Source organism: Salmo trutta, chromosome 12, assembly GCF_901001165.1.
Source record: "Salmo trutta chromosome 12, fSalTru1.1, whole genome shotgun sequence".
In the NCBI taxonomy this organism is placed as follows: domain Eukaryota; kingdom Metazoa; phylum Chordata; class Actinopteri; order Salmoniformes; family Salmonidae; genus Salmo; species Salmo trutta.
The window spans coordinates 29,622,482-29,639,901 of record NC_042968.1 but is presented as its reverse complement, the minus strand read 5'-3'; the positions used below and the strand labels follow the sequence as shown (position 1 = coordinate 29,639,901).

The 17,420-nt window shown below is 45.3% G+C and overlaps 2 protein-coding genes across 2 annotated transcripts in view; one reads left to right on the top strand and one right to left on the bottom strand.

Moving 5' to 3' along the window:
- LOC115203314 (dipeptidase 2) overlaps positions 1-9,022 on the top strand; it is a 29,745-nt gene extending 20,723 nt beyond the window's left edge. Inside the window, exons 6-11 of the mRNA XM_029767893.1 lie at positions 90-159; positions 958-1,134; positions 6,518-6,602; positions 6,770-6,845; positions 7,040-7,175; positions 7,499-9,022. Of these exons, the coding sequence (XP_029623753.1) occupies positions 90-159; positions 958-1,134; positions 6,518-6,602; positions 6,770-6,845; positions 7,040-7,175; positions 7,499-7,723 (769 nt within the window). The 3' untranslated portion in view covers positions 7,724-9,022. The remainder of the gene's footprint in view (positions 1-89; positions 160-957; positions 1,135-6,517; positions 6,603-6,769; positions 6,846-7,039; positions 7,176-7,498) is intronic.
- A 68-nt stretch (positions 9,023-9,090) lies between these two features.
- LOC115203313 (solute carrier family 12 member 4) overlaps positions 9,091-17,420 on the bottom strand; it is a 52,552-nt gene continuing 44,222 nt past the window's right edge. Inside the window, exons 15-24 of the mRNA XM_029767892.1 lie at positions 15,887-16,006; positions 15,665-15,769; positions 15,302-15,470; positions 14,848-15,043; positions 14,547-14,716; positions 14,113-14,244; positions 13,288-13,395; positions 11,636-11,823; positions 10,517-10,650; positions 9,091-10,165 (exon numbers count right to left, since the gene is read on the bottom strand). Coding sequence (XP_029623752.1) covers positions 10,074-10,165; positions 10,517-10,650; positions 11,636-11,823; positions 13,288-13,395; positions 14,113-14,244; positions 14,547-14,716; positions 14,848-15,043; positions 15,302-15,470; positions 15,665-15,769; positions 15,887-16,006 — 1,414 coding nt within the window. The 3' untranslated portion in view covers positions 9,091-10,073. The remainder of the gene's footprint in view (positions 10,166-10,516; positions 10,651-11,635; positions 11,824-13,287; positions 13,396-14,112; positions 14,245-14,546; positions 14,717-14,847; positions 15,044-15,301; positions 15,471-15,664; positions 15,770-15,886; positions 16,007-17,420) is intronic.

The following is a 17,420-nucleotide window of genomic DNA, read 5'->3' as shown; positions in this document are numbered from 1 at the left end:
AAACGTACAGACTTATTTGTTATATTTTGGTTTGACATCTTAGGTTCTTGCTACTGGGCTATAACACAGTAGTTTTTTTATTGCTTCAGGGCTGAGTCCTCCTCAACAATTTATGATGTCTATCAAAGAGAAAATGACAGCCTAACAGACTTCGGTAAGGTAAGGTGAACCTTTAACACTAAGTCTGTGTTCAAGCCAATACCTGTAGCCTACGCTGGTCACTTCAGGCGTCATACTGGAGCATAATGACATTTCGGCACACTTACGTCTTCAGGGACACATGAAGTCAACAAGCTGGAGAGGTTACAATAAACTTTGCAGTCAGTGCAGGTCGATCAGAAGCTCCGCCGGGGCAGTCCCTTCAGTCCTCTTATATACTGCTACACAGACGAGTTATATTTGCATGATTTACATGATGTATTATTCATCATTGGCTCCTGCATGTGATGGACCAATACCTCACGAGGCTTCCTCTCTCCAAGTTGAGACCTTGAAACTGAAATACCTGAAATAACTGAAACACCCAGAGCAATGTTCTGTTGATTTGATACACAAACATAACATTTTCCTTCACAGTCTCTAGGAGTTGTACACAAACATTCTTGATCCTTGACGATTTTTAGGGAGCTGTGTAAGACTGATGTGATCCTCAGTCGCAACTGAGCGTTTTACTGTTTGAAGTGTTTACTGTTTGTAGATAAGTGGCGCAAAGTGTTGTATATTTTTCACTGTCAGCAGATATGCACAATGACGTACATAGAGCACGTAATATATAATTACTGGGAAACTTCACAGCAAGTGGTAACATGCTTTTCCTGTTCTCTCTCTCTCTCTCTCTCTCTCTCTCTCTCCCTCTCTCGCTCTCTCTCTCTCTCTCTCTGTCTTTCTCTCTCTCTCTCTCCCTCTCTCTCTCTCTCTCTCTCTCTCTCTCTCTCTCTCTCTCTCTCTCTCTCTCAGGATGTGGTGAAGGAGATGAACAGATTGGGGATGATAGTAGACCTGTCCCATAGTTCCTGGGCCACAGCCAGGGCAGTACTGCAGATCTCTAAGGCTCCAGTTATTTTCAGCCACTCCTCAGCCCATGCCGTGTGTAACCACAGCCGCAATGTTCCTGATGACCTGCTCCACGAACTGGTGAGACCCCTGGCAAGAACTCTCTCTCTTTGTCTGTCTCTCTCTCTCTTTCTCTCTCTCTCTAACACTCTCCATCCCTCCTCCCTTTCAACCACCATCGGCACGGTCACTCATTGTGGGTGGCCTGTGTTTACTCCTTATCAGGAGAGTCTTTTGGAATTATATTTTGATGATGTCTCCTTTCTGCAATGTTTCTTTAATCCACTTGTCCTTTATTTGCATTTCCTGTTTTACAGTGCCTTCAGAAAGTGTTCATACCCCTTGACTTATTCCACATTTTGTTGTGTTACAGCCTGAATTCAAATGGATTAAATATAGAGTACCAGTCAAAAGTTTGCACACACCTACTCATTCCAGGGTTTTTCTTTATTTGTACTATTTTCTACATTGTAGAATAATAGTGAATACATCAAAACTATGAAACAACACATATGGAATCATGTAGTAACCAAAAAAGTGTTAAACAAATCAAAATATATTTAATATTTGAGATTCTTCAAAGTAGCCAACCTTTGCCTTGATGACAGCTTTGCACACTCTTGGCATTCTCTCAATCAGCTTCATGAGGTAGTCACCTGGAATGCATTTAAATTAACTGGAGTGCCTTGTTAAAAGTAAATTTCTCTAATTTCTTCCGTCTTAATGCGTTTGAGCAAATCAGTTGTGTTGTGACAAGGTAGGGGTTGTTTACAAAAGATAGGCCTATTTGGTAAAAGACAAAGTCCATATATGGCAAAAACAGCTCAAATAAGCAAAGAGAAACAACAGTCCATCATTCATTTAAGACATGAAGGTCAGTCAATACGGAAAATGTCAAGAACTTTGAAAGTTTCTTCAAGTGCAGTCGCAAAATCCATCAAGGGCTATGATGAAACTAGCTCTCATGAGGACCACCACAGGAAAGGAAGACCCAGAGTTACCTCTGCTGCAGAGGATAAGTTCATTAGAGTTACCAGCCTCAGAAATTGCAGCCCAAATAAATGCTTCACAGAGTTCAAGTAACAGACACATCTCAACATCAACTGTTCAGAGGAGACTGCATGAATCAGGCCTTCATGGTGAAATTTCTGCAAAGAAACCACTACTAAAGGACACCAATAAGAAGAAGACTTGCTTGGGCCAAGAAACACGATCAATGGACATTAGATTGGTGGAAATCTGTCCTTTGGTCTGATGAGTCCAAATGTAAGATTTTTGGTTCCAACCGCCGTGTCTTTGTGAGATGCAGAATAGGTGAACGGATGATCTCTACATGTGTGGTTCCCCCCGTGAAACATGGAGGAGGTGTGATGGTGTAGGGGTGCTTTGCTGGTGACACTGTCAGTGATTTATTTAGAATTCAACATTCTGCAGCGATGCTTCGTGGGACTATCATTTGTTTTTCAACAGGACAATGACCAAACACACCTCCTGGCTGTGTAAGGAGAGTGTTGGAATGCAGCATCAGATGACCTGGCCTCCAAACCAATTGAGATGGTATGGGATGAGTTGGACCGCAGAGTGAATGAAGGAAAAGCAGCCAACAAGTGTTCAGCATATGTGGGAACTCCTTCAAGACTGTTGGAAAAGCATTCCAGGTGAAGCTGGTTGAGAGAATGCCAAGAGTGTGCAAAGCAAAACTATTATTAAAAAAACTCCCTAGTCCTTGCCGATGACAAGCATACCCATAACATGATGCAGCTACCACCCTGCTTGAAAATATGAAGAGTGGTACTAAGTGATGTGTTGTTTTGGATTTGCCCCAAACATAACGCTTTGTATTCTTTGCCACATTTTTTGCTGTTTTACTTTAGTGTCTATTGAAAACAGGATGCATGTTTTAGAATATTTTTATTCTGTACATGCTTCCTTCTTTTCACTCTGTCACATAGGTTAGTATTGTGGAGTAACTACAATGTTGTTGATCCATCCTCAGTTTTCTCCTATCACAACCATTCAACCCTGTAACTGTTTTAAAGTGACCATTGGCCTCATGGTGAAATCCCTGAGTGGTTTCCTTCCTCTCCGGCAACTGAGTTAGGAAGGACGCTGTCTTGACTTCCGCCGAAGTCGGGTCCTCTCCTTGTTCGGGCGGCGCTCGGCGGTCGGTGTCGCCTGTCATGAATCCCGCTTCCTGAGTCTGTTTTCTGCCTGAGTTGCCTGTTTTCTGTCTTGGTGTCTATTTCCTGAGGTTCCTGAACGCACCCTGTCTGGTTGCCGGGCGACGAAGCTAGGCGGGAGATCTCTCGATTACCCGCACCTGCATCTCATCAGCTATCTGCACACCTGGTCCTGATCATCACCTCTCCACTTCATAAGCTCTGACCTGACATCCATTCCCTGTCGGATCGTTAGCAATGAACATCATTCTCCCGGAACATTCACCCCACCCCTGCCTGGTTGTCGGTGGCTTCTGTGACATCATTGGATCTGCCTATTCACTCTCACCAACTCACCTCCGATGCCCGCTCCGTCTCCTGGATTATTCTGCTTTCACATTTGAGTCTGTAAATAAATACTCACCTTCGTTCAACTCACCTTCTCCTGGTCTGCTTCTGGGTTCGCCTCCTCGAGTTTCTTTTTTGTGAAGAAGAAGGAGGGAGGTCTGCGCCCGTGTATTGACTATCGAGGTCTAAACCAGATCACGGTGAGGTACAGTTACCTGCTGCCGCTCATCGCCACAGCGATTGAGTCAATGCACGGAGCACGCTTCTTCACCAAATTAGATCTCAGGAGGACTTACAACCTGGTGCGTATCCAGGAGGGAGACGAGTGGAAGACGGCGTTCAGTACGACCTCAGGGCATTATGAGTACCTCGTCATGCGTACGGGTTGATGAATGCTCCATCAGTCTTCCAAGCCTTTGTAGACGGGATTTTCAGGGACCTGTACGGGCAGTGTGTAGTGGTGTATATTGATAACATTCTGATATACTCTGCTACACGCGCCGAGCATGTGTCCCTGGTGCGCAGGGTGCTTGGTCAACTGTTGGAGCAGGACCTGCACCCTTTTCTCATCTGGACTGACCACCGCAATCTGGAGGACATCCGGGCAGCGAGGAGACTGAGCCCTCGCCAGGCAAGGTGGGCCATGTTTTTCACCCGTTTTGTTTTTTCCCTTTCCTACAGACCAGGTTCCCAGAACGTAAAGGCAGACGCACTGTCCTGACTGTATGACACAGAGGAGCGGCCCATGCATCCCACTCCCATACTCCCGGCCTCCTGCCTGGTTGCGCCGGTTGTGTGGGAGCTGGATGTGGACATTGAGCAGGCGTTATGTGCAAAGCCCTCTCCCCTCCAGTGTCCCGCTGGGCGTCTGTACGTTCTGTCTGCTGTCCATGACCGGTTGATCTATTGGGCCCACACGTCACCCTCCTCTGGTCATCCTGGGATCGGTCGGACGGTGCGCTGTTTGGCTGGGAAGTAGTGGTGGCCTACTTTGGCCAAGGACGTGAGGGTTTATGTTTCCTCCTGCTTGATGTGCGCTCAGTGTAAGGCTCCTGCCCAGAGGGAAGCTACACCCCTTCCCCGTTCCACAGCGGCCTTGGTCGCACCTGTCGGTGGATTTTCTTACCGATCTCCCCCCCTCACAGGGAAACACCACGATCCTGGTCGTTGTGGATCGGTTCTCTAAGTCCTGCCGTCTCCTCCCTCTGCCCGGGTCTACCTACGGCCCAACAGACTGCGTAGGCCTTGTTTACGCACATCTTCCGGCACTACGGGGTGCCTGAGGATATAGTGTCTGAACGAGGTCCCCAGTTCACTTCGAGGGTCTGGAAGGCATTCATGGAACGTCTGGGGATCTCGATCAGCCTTACCTTGGGGTTTCATCCCGAGGGTAATGGGCAGGTGGAGAGAGTGAACCAGGATGTGGGCAGGTTTCTGCGGACGTATTGCCAGGATCGGCCGGGGGAGTGGGCAGCGTTCGTGCCCTGGGCCGAGATGGCTCAGAACTCGCTCCGCCACTCCTCCACTAACCTCTCCCCCTTCCAGTGCGTACTGGGTTACCAGCCGGTTCTGGCGCCTTGGCATCAGAGTCAGACCGAGGCTCCTGCGGTGGATGACTGGTTCAGGCGCGCGGAGGAGACATGGGACACCGCCCATGTTCACCTCCAGCGGGCCGTGCTGTGCCAGAAAGCCAGCGCAGACCGTCACCGCAGTGAGGCCCGATGTTCGCACCGGGGGACCGGGTCTGGCTCTCGACCCAAAACTTGCCCCTCCGCCTGCCCTGCCGGAAGCTGGGTCCGCGGTTTGTGGGGTCATTTAAAGTCCTGAGGAGAGTGAACGAGGTATGTTATAGGTTACAGCTTCCCCCCGATTACCGTATTAAGCCCTCGTTCCATGTGTCTCTCCTCAGGCCGGTGGTGGTTGGCCCGCTCCAGGAGTCTGAGGTGCGGGAGGTTCCTTCGCCCCCTCTGGACATCGAGGGGGCCCCGGCGTACTCCGTTCGCTCTATCCTGGATTCGAGGCGTCGGGCGAGGGGCCTTCAGTACCTCGTGGAGTGGGAGGGGTACTGTCCGGAGGAGAGGTGCTGGGTTCCGGTGGAGGACGTGTTGGACCCTTCAATGCTGCGGGAGTTTCTCTGTCCGGATCGCCCTGCGCCTCGCCCTCTGGGTCGTCCCCGAGGCCGGTGGCGGCGCGCTGCTAGAGCCGCGCATCAAGGGGGGGTACTGTCACGACTTCCGCCGAAGTCGGGTCCTCTCCTTGTTCGGGCGGTGCTCGGCGGTCGGCGTTGCCGGTCTTCTAGCCATCGTTGATCCACTTTTCATTTTCCATTTGTTTTATCTTGTTTCCACACACCTGGTTTCAATTCCCTAATTTACTTGTTGTGTATTTAACCCTCTGTTCCCCCCATGTCTTTGTGTGGGATTGTTTATTGTAGTGCTTGTGCACGTTCCCCGTGAGTGCATGACGGGTTATTTTTGAATCTGTGTTCGAAATTCATCGCTCGACCGAGGGACCTTACAATTATCTGTATGTGTTGTACAGAGATTAAATAGTCCTTAAAAAATAATGCTAAACACAATTTTTGCAATCCGAGTGAGTCCATGCAACTCATAATGTGACTTATTAAGCACATTTTTACTCCTGAAATGATTTAGGCTTGCCATAATAAAGGGGTTGAATACTTATTGACTCAAGACATTTCAGCTTGTAATTTTTTATTAATTTGTAAAAATGTCTAAAAACACAATTCCACTTTGACATTATGGGGTATTGTGTGTAGGCCAGTGAAACAAAATCTCAGTTTAATCCATTTTAAATTTGGGCTGTAACACAACAAAATGCAGAAACCGTCAAGGGGTGTGAATGAGTTCTGAAGGCCCTGTATCTACATGGCTGGAAGGTCACTGGAAGTGTGAAATGGTTTTTTATGTTCTATTCTGGGTGTGTTGTTGTTTCAGAAGGAGAACAGAGGACTCATCATGGTTAATCTGCACAGTGGGTTTGTGGCTTGCCATGGCCGAGCCAATGTCTCCATTGTGGCTGGTGAGCAGTTGCCTTTGATTAGTGTTTATTGGCATCAAACAATTAAGTGCAGAATTGGCTGCCTTGTTATCAATCAAGACCTGTTTAGAAGGCCAGTATCAAGAATATCAATAACATGTGTACACATGATTTATCTTATCTTCTGATATTCCTCTTAATTTTTGCAGACCATTTTACCCACATTAGGAAGGTGGTTGGATCTGAGTCAATAGGAATAGGAGGGGACTTTGATGGAGCTTCTAAGTAAGACCTTTTACCTCAGAGTAACAGCAGCACATTCAGCGTTAGTTCATTAATACAGCCACATTATGCTCCAGCTTGAATGCTAGAAGAATTACTCACTTTTTTGTAAGCAGGCTGGTAACAGATAGCAGCTGCATTTTAAGTGTCCTGAGGGTTTGAGTAATACATAGCCTGTTATGTTCTACTGTCTGAAGGTTTCCTCTTGGATTAGAGGATGTGTCCAAGTATCCCGCTCTGATTCAGGAGCTGCTGAAGAGACACTGGACAGAGAACGAGTTGTCCGGGGTCCTCAGACACAACTTCCTACGTGTATTCAAGGAGGTTGAGAAAGTGAGTGCTAAAGGAACAAAAGCGCTGTGTTTTTGCCTGTTATAAAGGCTCAATGCTACAGTATGAGTAATGCAATCAAAGCCCATCACAAACACCTGCAGTAGTAACATCAAAGGAATGACAGGAATGAAAGGCATCTCTGTCTGGGACTGAATGTCCATCTGAGTACTTTGTGGTATGAAGGGAACTGGAAAAAGGGCCTTGTATAGAACATGGAAAATCCCACTTGTTTTTTCTTGTTCAGTGGAGTCACTGTCACAGCATCATAACACAGTGTAAACTTCTCTCTCTCTCTCCCTCCCTCCCCTCTATCCCTTCCCCAGGAGCGTGACAGGCAGAAAGCAAAAGGAACTCTCCCCAGTGAAGCTCAGATCGATTTGGCTGAGGTTCAGAACCCCTGCAGACTGGTACTCAGGCGACCTGACCACCAGATGACAAAGATGGAACAGATGTACTCCAAGGGCCACAGTGAACAGGTGGGCCCCAGGAGTCTGGTCTGGACCATGGTTATACTAATCTCCTGCCTCTGTGTCCTGATGGACCATTAAGAGTTTAATATGGCCTCGATTCAATCAGATCCAGCTTTCACCTGCGTTGACCGATATCTGCATAGCGGATGTTTTGGCAGTATTGGAGGTGTAGCTGTAGTGTGAGCTGACAAATAAGTGTGTGGCTGCTCTTTTGTGTCACCAACCACTCCCTTCCTTATTATCCCTACGCATTAGATGTTCAAAACGACAAAAGAAAGTGCAGGCTCTATCGACAATAGATATTATGAAATGCATGTTTTCATTTTAATTTGGATGGGGGGGATTTATCAGTCCATGTAGACAATAGACCATTACGCATTAGAGTGTTTGAACTTGTAATGTGGCTACATGAACTTCTAACGCGGCTGCATGGGATTTGTCGATATAAATCGGTGTGGTTTCATTGCATCCCAATGACAGTGTCCCCGATAATGTACCGTAAGGAGCAGCTCTAACGCAGTTCCACCTTCGACACTGCCAAAACAACTGGATGTCGGCTAGCAGGGATCTGATAAGAATTTAGCCCTTAGTGTTACTAAACTAGCAGTGCTTGACTTGCACAGGAGCCCACTGGAGCTGAGTACCGGCACCTCAAATTCTCTACTGCTTGAGCTCGTTTTACTCTTATAGAATATTAGCTCAAAAGTATAGTGGAGCTCCTGCACCTAAATATAAACAGTACTTGCACCCAAAATGAGTACCGGAACCTATTTAGTAGTACTACTAGTGTTGTATTACAATACACTATCCAATACAACCATGTTTCTCCGACAGTGACAAGCCTAGCTTTAACGTGTTTACTGTGTCACTTGCTTACATGTGATCTTCCCTACAAAGAACTTTACCTAATTTTTAGTTTTGGTCATTTTGACCTTCAAGGAGTTGTATATTTACACAATGCTCTGCACACACTTTATACTATATTACATTGAGTTCAATGTAACAATCACTTTTAACTCTTTTTACATATCTCATTCTAAAAATATCTCTGTGTTATGTTTGTTTAATGATACAATCAAGGCCACAAGGTCATACTGAGGCATTTACAAACTATCTTTATTTCTGAGGACACAGACCTTGATGTCCATCACACAAACTTGAGTTTCACAATGAAACTATTTCATAGAAAGTGACGATTTCATCTTAAAATTAACATTAATGTAACATTTACTCACAAGTGTATACAGTGAAACAGTATGTAACATGTTAATATACTGTAATGCCTCCTACAGTCATCTCAGGAATGTTGTATTCTGTATTCATAGGTTATATTGTATTTATTTTGCCTTTCTCTTAAGTAAATAATGCTTTGAGGTTTCCGTTTTTCTACCATCTTATTTTATGAACACATTAATATATCTGAAGTCAAGATAGTTCAATTCTGGTTGAATAGGGAAATGAAACATGATTTTATTGCTAAGTTCAGAAAAATACTCTTCGACTTTACAGCTCTTGCAGTCTACAGGAAAGAAAAGGAAATGTGTGCATATGCTACTCTGTTCAGGTGGCCCTGAAAGTAGTCTTCATGCCTATAAAAATGACTTTTGTACAGAAATAGCAGATTAAATGTAATGTATAATTGTCAATGATTTAAAACCTCTTCTCTTTCAACAATTACAAATCATAATCCAGTAAAATAATGTTTCAATACAATCTCTGGCATCCACATGTACAAGCACTCTCTGCGCCATCTGTTGAAATACCCCAACTAGCATTTCATTATCTACAATCCGAAAAATCTTATCCTCATCGGGGGAAGGTTGAGAAAATAAATAAGAAAATAAATACAAAAGTTATTATTCCACCAACCATAAAAAGGTTGTGAAAAAATAACTTAAATTGGCACTCAACACAGAGGCCTTCATACGGACCACCCAAGACTGTGCTATCTGGCAAGCTAATCCTTGATGAGGGAAAGCCCACCATCATTTCTTTGCTGCAAACAATACAAAAATACTGACTCAGTCGACATAGAAAATTCATGTTCGATGGATGTATGTGTAAAAGTAGCAGTTGTTAACAGTCTCCTATTGCAGAAATAGGTTTGTGAATGACCCAAGCTTTAGTTGCCTTGGCAATAAGGGATTCATGAGGGAATTATAGCATGTCATCTTTAAAGGCTACTGTCCTCATGGAAGGCAATACATTCCGCAGAAATGCCAGGCAAATTATTATTGCTTTTTGTGGTCCTCAAATTCCACAATAAAAGTCCTCTTAATTCCATCATTAATTGGCACAGTTTGTATGTACTGTATGTTGAGGATCGGCTGGATGCTGCTGCCGGTGCTGCAGTGCCCCCAGTGGTCGGGGTGGAATGTCTCCTGTCGAGGCAGTGTCGTGACCTGTGACCCGAGTGGTTTCCGATAGGTCAGGAGTAGATAGTGATGACCTCTCGTCCTCCTCCTCTCACCAGCAGCACTCTCTCCAGACCTTCCGTCAGCACCTCCAGAAACTCCATATCTGGGCCAGAGTTAAGCACTGTTATAACCAGCAACTCTGCATCACTGCACCGGTGATTACATCTGCAAATCTGTGTACGCAACAGATTTGATGTTCAGCTTAAAAGTCTTTCATCTCGGGTCACATTGCCAAATCTTTCGTGTATGCTGGCTGGCCATCTACTCCTACTCATTCTTTCACCTTTTACACAACTCATGGTACACTCAACCCCAAATTACACTCCCCAAATTACACTCCCTAACCCCATAATGAGCCCTAAAACATTGTCCTAAAAAATGAAATATTGTACCACACAGACCTCTAAGACCAGTGTTGTCCAGTACAATGAGAGCGGCTGTTAGTGAAGGATACAGTTCTCGTCTCCGTCTGTGTTGCGTGGCGGCCCCGGCATGTTGAGCAGCACCAGACGAGCATCATGGGACTTGTTGACGATCACCTCGTTCAGCTTCACTGCCGTGTGCATCCGCCGCACATTGGACTGGTCCCTGGGACACAACCACATACAGATGTTACAAATGCAATCCAGAACATTCAATTATTTAAAGGGATAGTTCACCCAAATTACACATTGGTTTCCTTACCCCGTATGCAGTCCATGGACAACGTATGACAGCAATCCAGTTTCCCTGGCTCTGTTTCCACATGCTCACGTCATGGGACCGATATTATAATTTTTCATTAATCGTGTCCTAATCTTCCGAAAGTATCTACAATTGATTTTGAACCTCAAAAAAGTACCTTATAGAAGTTTTGAAAATGATGCGCAAAAAATGTGAATATTGGTCCCATGAATTTAATGGGATTTGTGCCACAAATGCTAAAACGTTAGTATGTGGAAACGGTGCCAAGGAAACTATACCAAAGCATGGATTGCTGTCATACCTTGTACATAGACTGCTTACAGGGTAAGAAATCCAATATGTAATTTTGTAATTTGGGGGAACTATCCCTTTAACAATGCCGTGGAATAATGTTCAGATATCCAACAGTGGACAGTATGAACCAACTCAGTCATAAAGCAGAAAGTGCAGTCCACATACCAAATCAAGTGCAGTCCACATACCAAAGCACACCCCACCCCGCCATCAAATCCATTGCATGGAATTTACAGACTCCAAGTGATCAGAATAACATATCACTAAAAGGAATTTACAGACAGAGTGATCAGATTAACATATTACTCACAGGAATTTACAGACTCCGAGTGATCAGAATAACATATCATTAAAAGGAATTTACAGACAGAGTGTTCAGAATAACACATCACTCAAAGGATGAAGCATTCTCTGTCTGCAAGAGGAGATGAGGAGGAGAGAGTGAAGAAGGAAGACTAGCGAGAATGGAATACCTCAGGTGGGGCCGAATGGAGATTTTCCTAACCACGTGAAAGGCCTGGGGGTTTTCCCAGTCAGATCACGTGTCTCAAGAAAAACACCTGGCCTTCCAATAGACCAACAACAAGTGACTCACGGTTTGAGGCTCATGAGTTCTCTGAAGTTCTCTGGTGCGTTGTTCCTGTTCCTCCTCTCTGCCTCGTACTTCTCCTTGGTCCAGGTCATCTGGATCTTATCAGCTACAGGCTCCACCACCTCCTCCTCCTCGTCTGAGTACAGGCTGCCCATACGGATCAGAGAGTGTCTGTCCTTTACCAGCTGGGCCTATAGGGGGCAGAGTGCAGGGGATACAATGTCCTCATGTCCATACTAGAGTGACTTGAAATGCATGGCCATACATTGCTTCATTAAATGCTAGTGTAGATACTCTAAACATACAAAAGTATGTGGACACCCCTTCAAATTAGTGGATTTGGCTATTTCAGCCACACCCGTTGTGGACAGTTGTATAATCGAGCACACAGCCATGCAATCTCCATAGACAAACATTGGCAGTAGAATGACCTTACTGAACAGCTCAGTTACTTTCAACGTGGCACCGTCATAGGATGCCACCTTTCCAACAAGTCAATCCACCCTGCTAGAGCTGCCCTGGTCAACTGTAAGTGGTGTTATTGTGAAGTGGAAATGTCTAGGAGAAACAACGACTCAGCCGCGAAGTGGTAGGTCACACAAGCTCACAGAATGGGACCGCCGTCTTCGGTTGCAACTCTCACTACCGAGTTCCAAACTGCTTCTGGAAGCAACGTCAGCACAATAACTGTTTGTTATTAGCTTCATGAAATGGGTTTCCATGGCCGAGCAGCAGCACACAAGCCTAAGATCACCATGCGCAATGTCGAGCATCGGCTGGAGGGGTGTAAAGCTCACCGCCATTGGACTCTGGAGCAGTGGAAATGCGTTCTCTGGAGTGATGAATCACGCTTCATTATCTGGCAGTCCAACGGACTAATCTGGGTTTGGCGGATGCCAATGAGAATGCTACCTGCCCCAACTGTAAAGTTTGGTGGAGGAGGAATAATGGTCTGGGGTTGTTTTTCATGGTTTGGGCTGGGCCCCTTAGTTCCAGTGAAGGGAAATATTAATACTACAGCATACAATGACATTCTAGATGATTCTGTGCTTCCAACTTTATGGCAACAGTTTGGGGAAGGCCCTTTCCTGTTTCAGCATGACAAAGCAAGGTCCTTACAGAAATGGTTTGTTGAGATCGGTGTGGAAGAACTTGACTGGCCTGTATAGAGCCCTGACCTCAACCCCATCGAACACCTTTGGGATGAATTGGAACGGCGACTGTGAGCAAGGCCTAATCGCCCAACATCAGTGCCCAACCTAACTAATGCTCGTGGCTGAATGGAAGTCCCCGCAGCAATGTGCCATCATCTAGTGGAAAGCCTTGCCAGAAGAGTGGAGACTGTTACAGCAGCAAAGGGGGGACCAACTCCATATTAATGCCCATGATTTTGCAATGAGATGTTCGACAAGCAGGAGTCCACATACTTTTGGTCATTTAGTGTATTGGTTCCCAGCCCCAGATTAAACCTACTACTGAGATAAATCACACTTTCAATGGAGATTCTCCAACTGAGCATGCTTAAATACAGGATAAGACATCTGGGTCTAGGAAACCAGCTCAATATGTCCTTCACTGTGGTCCACAACTATTGTTATGTATGTTTGGTCTGACAGGTGTAATTCTGTGGATGTTTGTTGATGTGTAATATGTACCTCTCTTTCTCTCTCTGCGCTGGACAGCCTCATCTGTCTGAGCATCTGAGACCTCTGCTCCATCATCAGAGTCCTCTCATACGTGTAGGCCGAGATGTCGCTGTCATGCTGAAATTATTAACATGGTGTATGTAAATACCTGACCTTTGAATACACTAAGGGGAGAGAAGTGATTTAAAAATGGAAACTCTTAGTTGGATTGCATGTTTGACTTCTGGTATGAGGGACTTCTCTCCCCATCTCCACCATAATGACATGATTAGATTTAAGGAGGTTCATCTCTCACCATCTCCACCATCATTACATAATTAGATTTAAGGAGGTTCATCTCTCACCGTCTCCACCATCATTACATAATTCGATTTAAGGAGGAACATCTCACACCGTCTCCACCATCATTACATAATTAGATTTAAGGAGGAACATCTCACACCATCTCCACCATAATGACATAATTAGATTTAAGGAGGTTCATCTCTCACCGTCTCCACCATCATTACATAATTAGATTTAAGGAGGTTCATCTCTCACCGTCTCCACCATCATTACATAATTAGATTTAAGGAGGTTCATCTCTCACCGTCTCCACCATCATTACATAATTCGATTTAAGGAGGTTCATCTCTCACCGTCTCCACCATCATTACATAATTAGATTTAAGGAGGAACATCTCACACCATCTCCACCATCATTACATAATTAGATTTAAGGAGGAACATCTCACACCATCTCCACCATCATTACATAATTAGATATAAGGAGGAACATCTCACACCATCTCCACCATGATTACATAATTAGCTTTAAGGAGGAACATCTCACACCATCTCCACCACCTCCACCTCTGCCTCTATTCTCAGCTGGTACAGGAACGTAGCCAGGTCCTTCTTCATCTGAATACTGTTGTCATCCATCTGGGCCACAGTGAAGATGCGCATCTTACACTTCCTCCAAACCTGAAACACACACCATGGTAAGAATGGAGTAGTCTAGCAGTTAAGAGCATTGGGCCAGTAACTGAAATGTCTCTGGTTCCAATCCCAGAGCCGACTAGGTGAAAAATCTGCCGATGTGCCCTTGAGCAAGGCACTTAACCCTAATTGCTCCTGTAAGTCACTCTGGATAAGAGCGTCTGCTAAAATGTAAATGTAAATCCTTTTCTGACCAACAAATCCATTCTTCTTTAGTCTCTCTCAAGTCATGGTGGCCAACAGTAAATGCTCCCAGAGTTTCTACATTGATGTGCGCTGGACTTTACCTTGTGCTGTTTGAGCAGGAAAGGTAGCAGCATGAGCATTCCTCCGTCATGGACGATCCACCACACATCGATGGTGCCGTCTGTGAAGCGTTCGTGGTTGCTGGGGTAGAAGGAAATGTTCTTGGGCACCATCAGAGCCAGGTGGGCTGCTGTGGTACAGCGGACTGTGTCTGTGAAACATAGAGATGGCCAATGTTCTCATGGAGAAACTGGGATGAGGTTATGGTTTGGAATGTTATTATGGGAACGGGTCAGATCCATGTGTAGGACCAGGCTAGTTTACAGTAAATCAGAGTCTTACTAATGAATGTCTTCCATGCGCGGGGGTCTTCACTTTGCCTCCATCCGTAGGGCCATCCCATCACCACTGTGTTGTGCTTCATGCCCCCCAGGCCACATGACTGGATCAGGTGGGCAATGCCCTCCCTCACCTTGGACGCCACAACCACCTGGCAGAATCCCTTCACCCGCTCGATCTCCATCATGTTCTTTACGGCCTGACGAGGTTGAGAGCAGACAATGCAGGTAATCATAAAGCTGGTAATAAACTCACTTATTCTTATTGGCGCAGAGGAGACAACAGAAATTTGATCTCTTTCTTATAGCTTTATAAAGTGGACTGTATGACCTAGTGAGGAAGGTAGCAGCCTTCAAACAATCCTGAACTGATTCAATATAGCTACAGTACGGCAAAATGTATTTTCCTTGTACACACAGTAGGCTATCGGAGAAACAAGTTACAGCTCTATCCCTACCTGTTCAGAGGCCTGTGTTTCTCCGTAGCTGTCCAGGAACTGTCCCTGGATGACAGAGCCCACTATGGTCAGGCCCTTCCCTGCCTTCAGCTGGGAGACAAAGGTCAACAGACGGGGATACTTCACATGGAGGTCCTCATCCAGCTTCAACAGCACCAGGACCTGGGGCCTGGAGAGTGAAGGGGCAAGAGAGACAAAGAACATGAGAATCTACCTGGAAGTACTAAAAAACAACTAAAAAACAACAGTAAAAACTGTAGAGTGAGAGAAAGTACAGAATGTATGAAGAGGAAGAGGTAGTTATGCATATCTGAAGTTGGAGATACCGGATATCTAAGACTATGGACGAGGAAGGATGTTTACCTCCAGTTTTTAGTGTGAGGTGGTCCATGCTCCAGCCGTAGCAGAGAGTAGCGCGCAGCACTGAGGGACAAACCTCGTATCCCATCTCCCCACTCCTTCTCCGCTCTGAGAGAGACAGAGAGTGACAGCATCAGAATATATACTCTGGCCTAAATAGCTAACTCATACAGTGACCCAATGATATACAATTATGATATGAGACGGGTAAGAGTCCAGACATACCCCTGGTACTCAATGTACTTGTAGATCATGCCAGCGATGCACATGGCCACGATGGCATAATACCAGGAGGAGATGAACATCAGAGCCAGACACATACTCATACCCAGAAAAGACAGAGCCCTGTGGGGGAAACAGATATACAGTAGTACTCGTTATACTATACTATTGGACGCATGAAAGGAGCTGCACCAGTTGTGGTCGTTCCAAAAAGCACCCACAGACCTTACAAAGCTCAGTACCCTCTTAGCAAAGAAGCCAAAAAGGGTATCATTCCCATAGTGCATTAGTTGAAAGAGGCACTCTGGTTCTCTGCCCGAATTTGCCCTGTAACACACCAATTTTACCTGTTAGGAAACCATCTGGTGAATATCGTTTTGTGCCAGACAGAATAGTAAACGATGCTGTACATGCTAGAGCACCCCTGGTGCCTAACACTGTTACCAATTTATCCCAGGTGCCTCCAGGTAGTTTGTTTTTTAGTAATTGATTTAGCTCATGCTTTCTTTCTTTTCTCTTCTCTTCTTTTGTTGATCCTGGAGGGAGTGTTTTGGTTCAGTATGTTGACCATTTGTTGGTTTGCTCACAATCAGAGGAGATATGTCACGAGGACACTCAGGAATTGTTGATTTTTTGGGGCAGAAAATGGTCATAAAGTTTCCCCCAGTAAGATTAAATTATGCCGGTTAAATATTTGGGTCATGACATTACTTCTGAGGGTCGCGCCCTCTCCAAAGATAGATTAGAGGCAATTAAAGCTTTGCCTACCAAAGATAGATTAGAGGCAATTAATAAGTTCAACCGCTGCAGGATTGTATTTATGGGAGAAAGATGGAGGCGAGTGAAGCTGTGGTCTGGACTGGTGAGATGTTCTGATATTGTGGCAATGTCTCCTCTAACCGTACATGTGCCCCATGTGGTGGAGGCAATTATTAAACAGGCAAAAACGGCTCATTTGATGCCTGCGAGACTGCTAGACTATCAGAACATTCTTACCCTTCAACTCTTCTCCCTGCAGCAGATACCGATGAAGACCATGACTGTGATTTAGCTATTGAAGCTGACTGTAGCCCTAGGTTGGACTTGAGAGACACCCCATTAGACAATCCAGACTTTTAGTTTTTTGTAGATGGGTGTGCCCAGAGAAATTAAAAATTGAATCAATTAGTTGGTTATACTGTTGTGACAGTTTTGGAAACTGTGGAAAGTGCGCGACTCCCATCACACGTATCTGCCCAGGCAGCAGAACTATAAGGCTTGACTAGAGCTTATATTTTGGGAAAGGAATGCTCTGTTAACATTTACACTGATAGTAGATCTGAATTCGGTGTTGTGCATGATTTAGGAACATTGTGGAGGAATAGAGGTGGTCCAGCTGCACTCCTCTGTTTCTGTATTCAAGTGTCAGGCGCATTCTTCCTCTAATGACAACATTCCTCTGGGGAACACTAAGGCTGACCGCACAGCTAAATTGGCTGATTAATCTTGGTGGAGCAGACCAGCCATGCCCCGTTGTACTTTCCAATTCCTTGCCAAA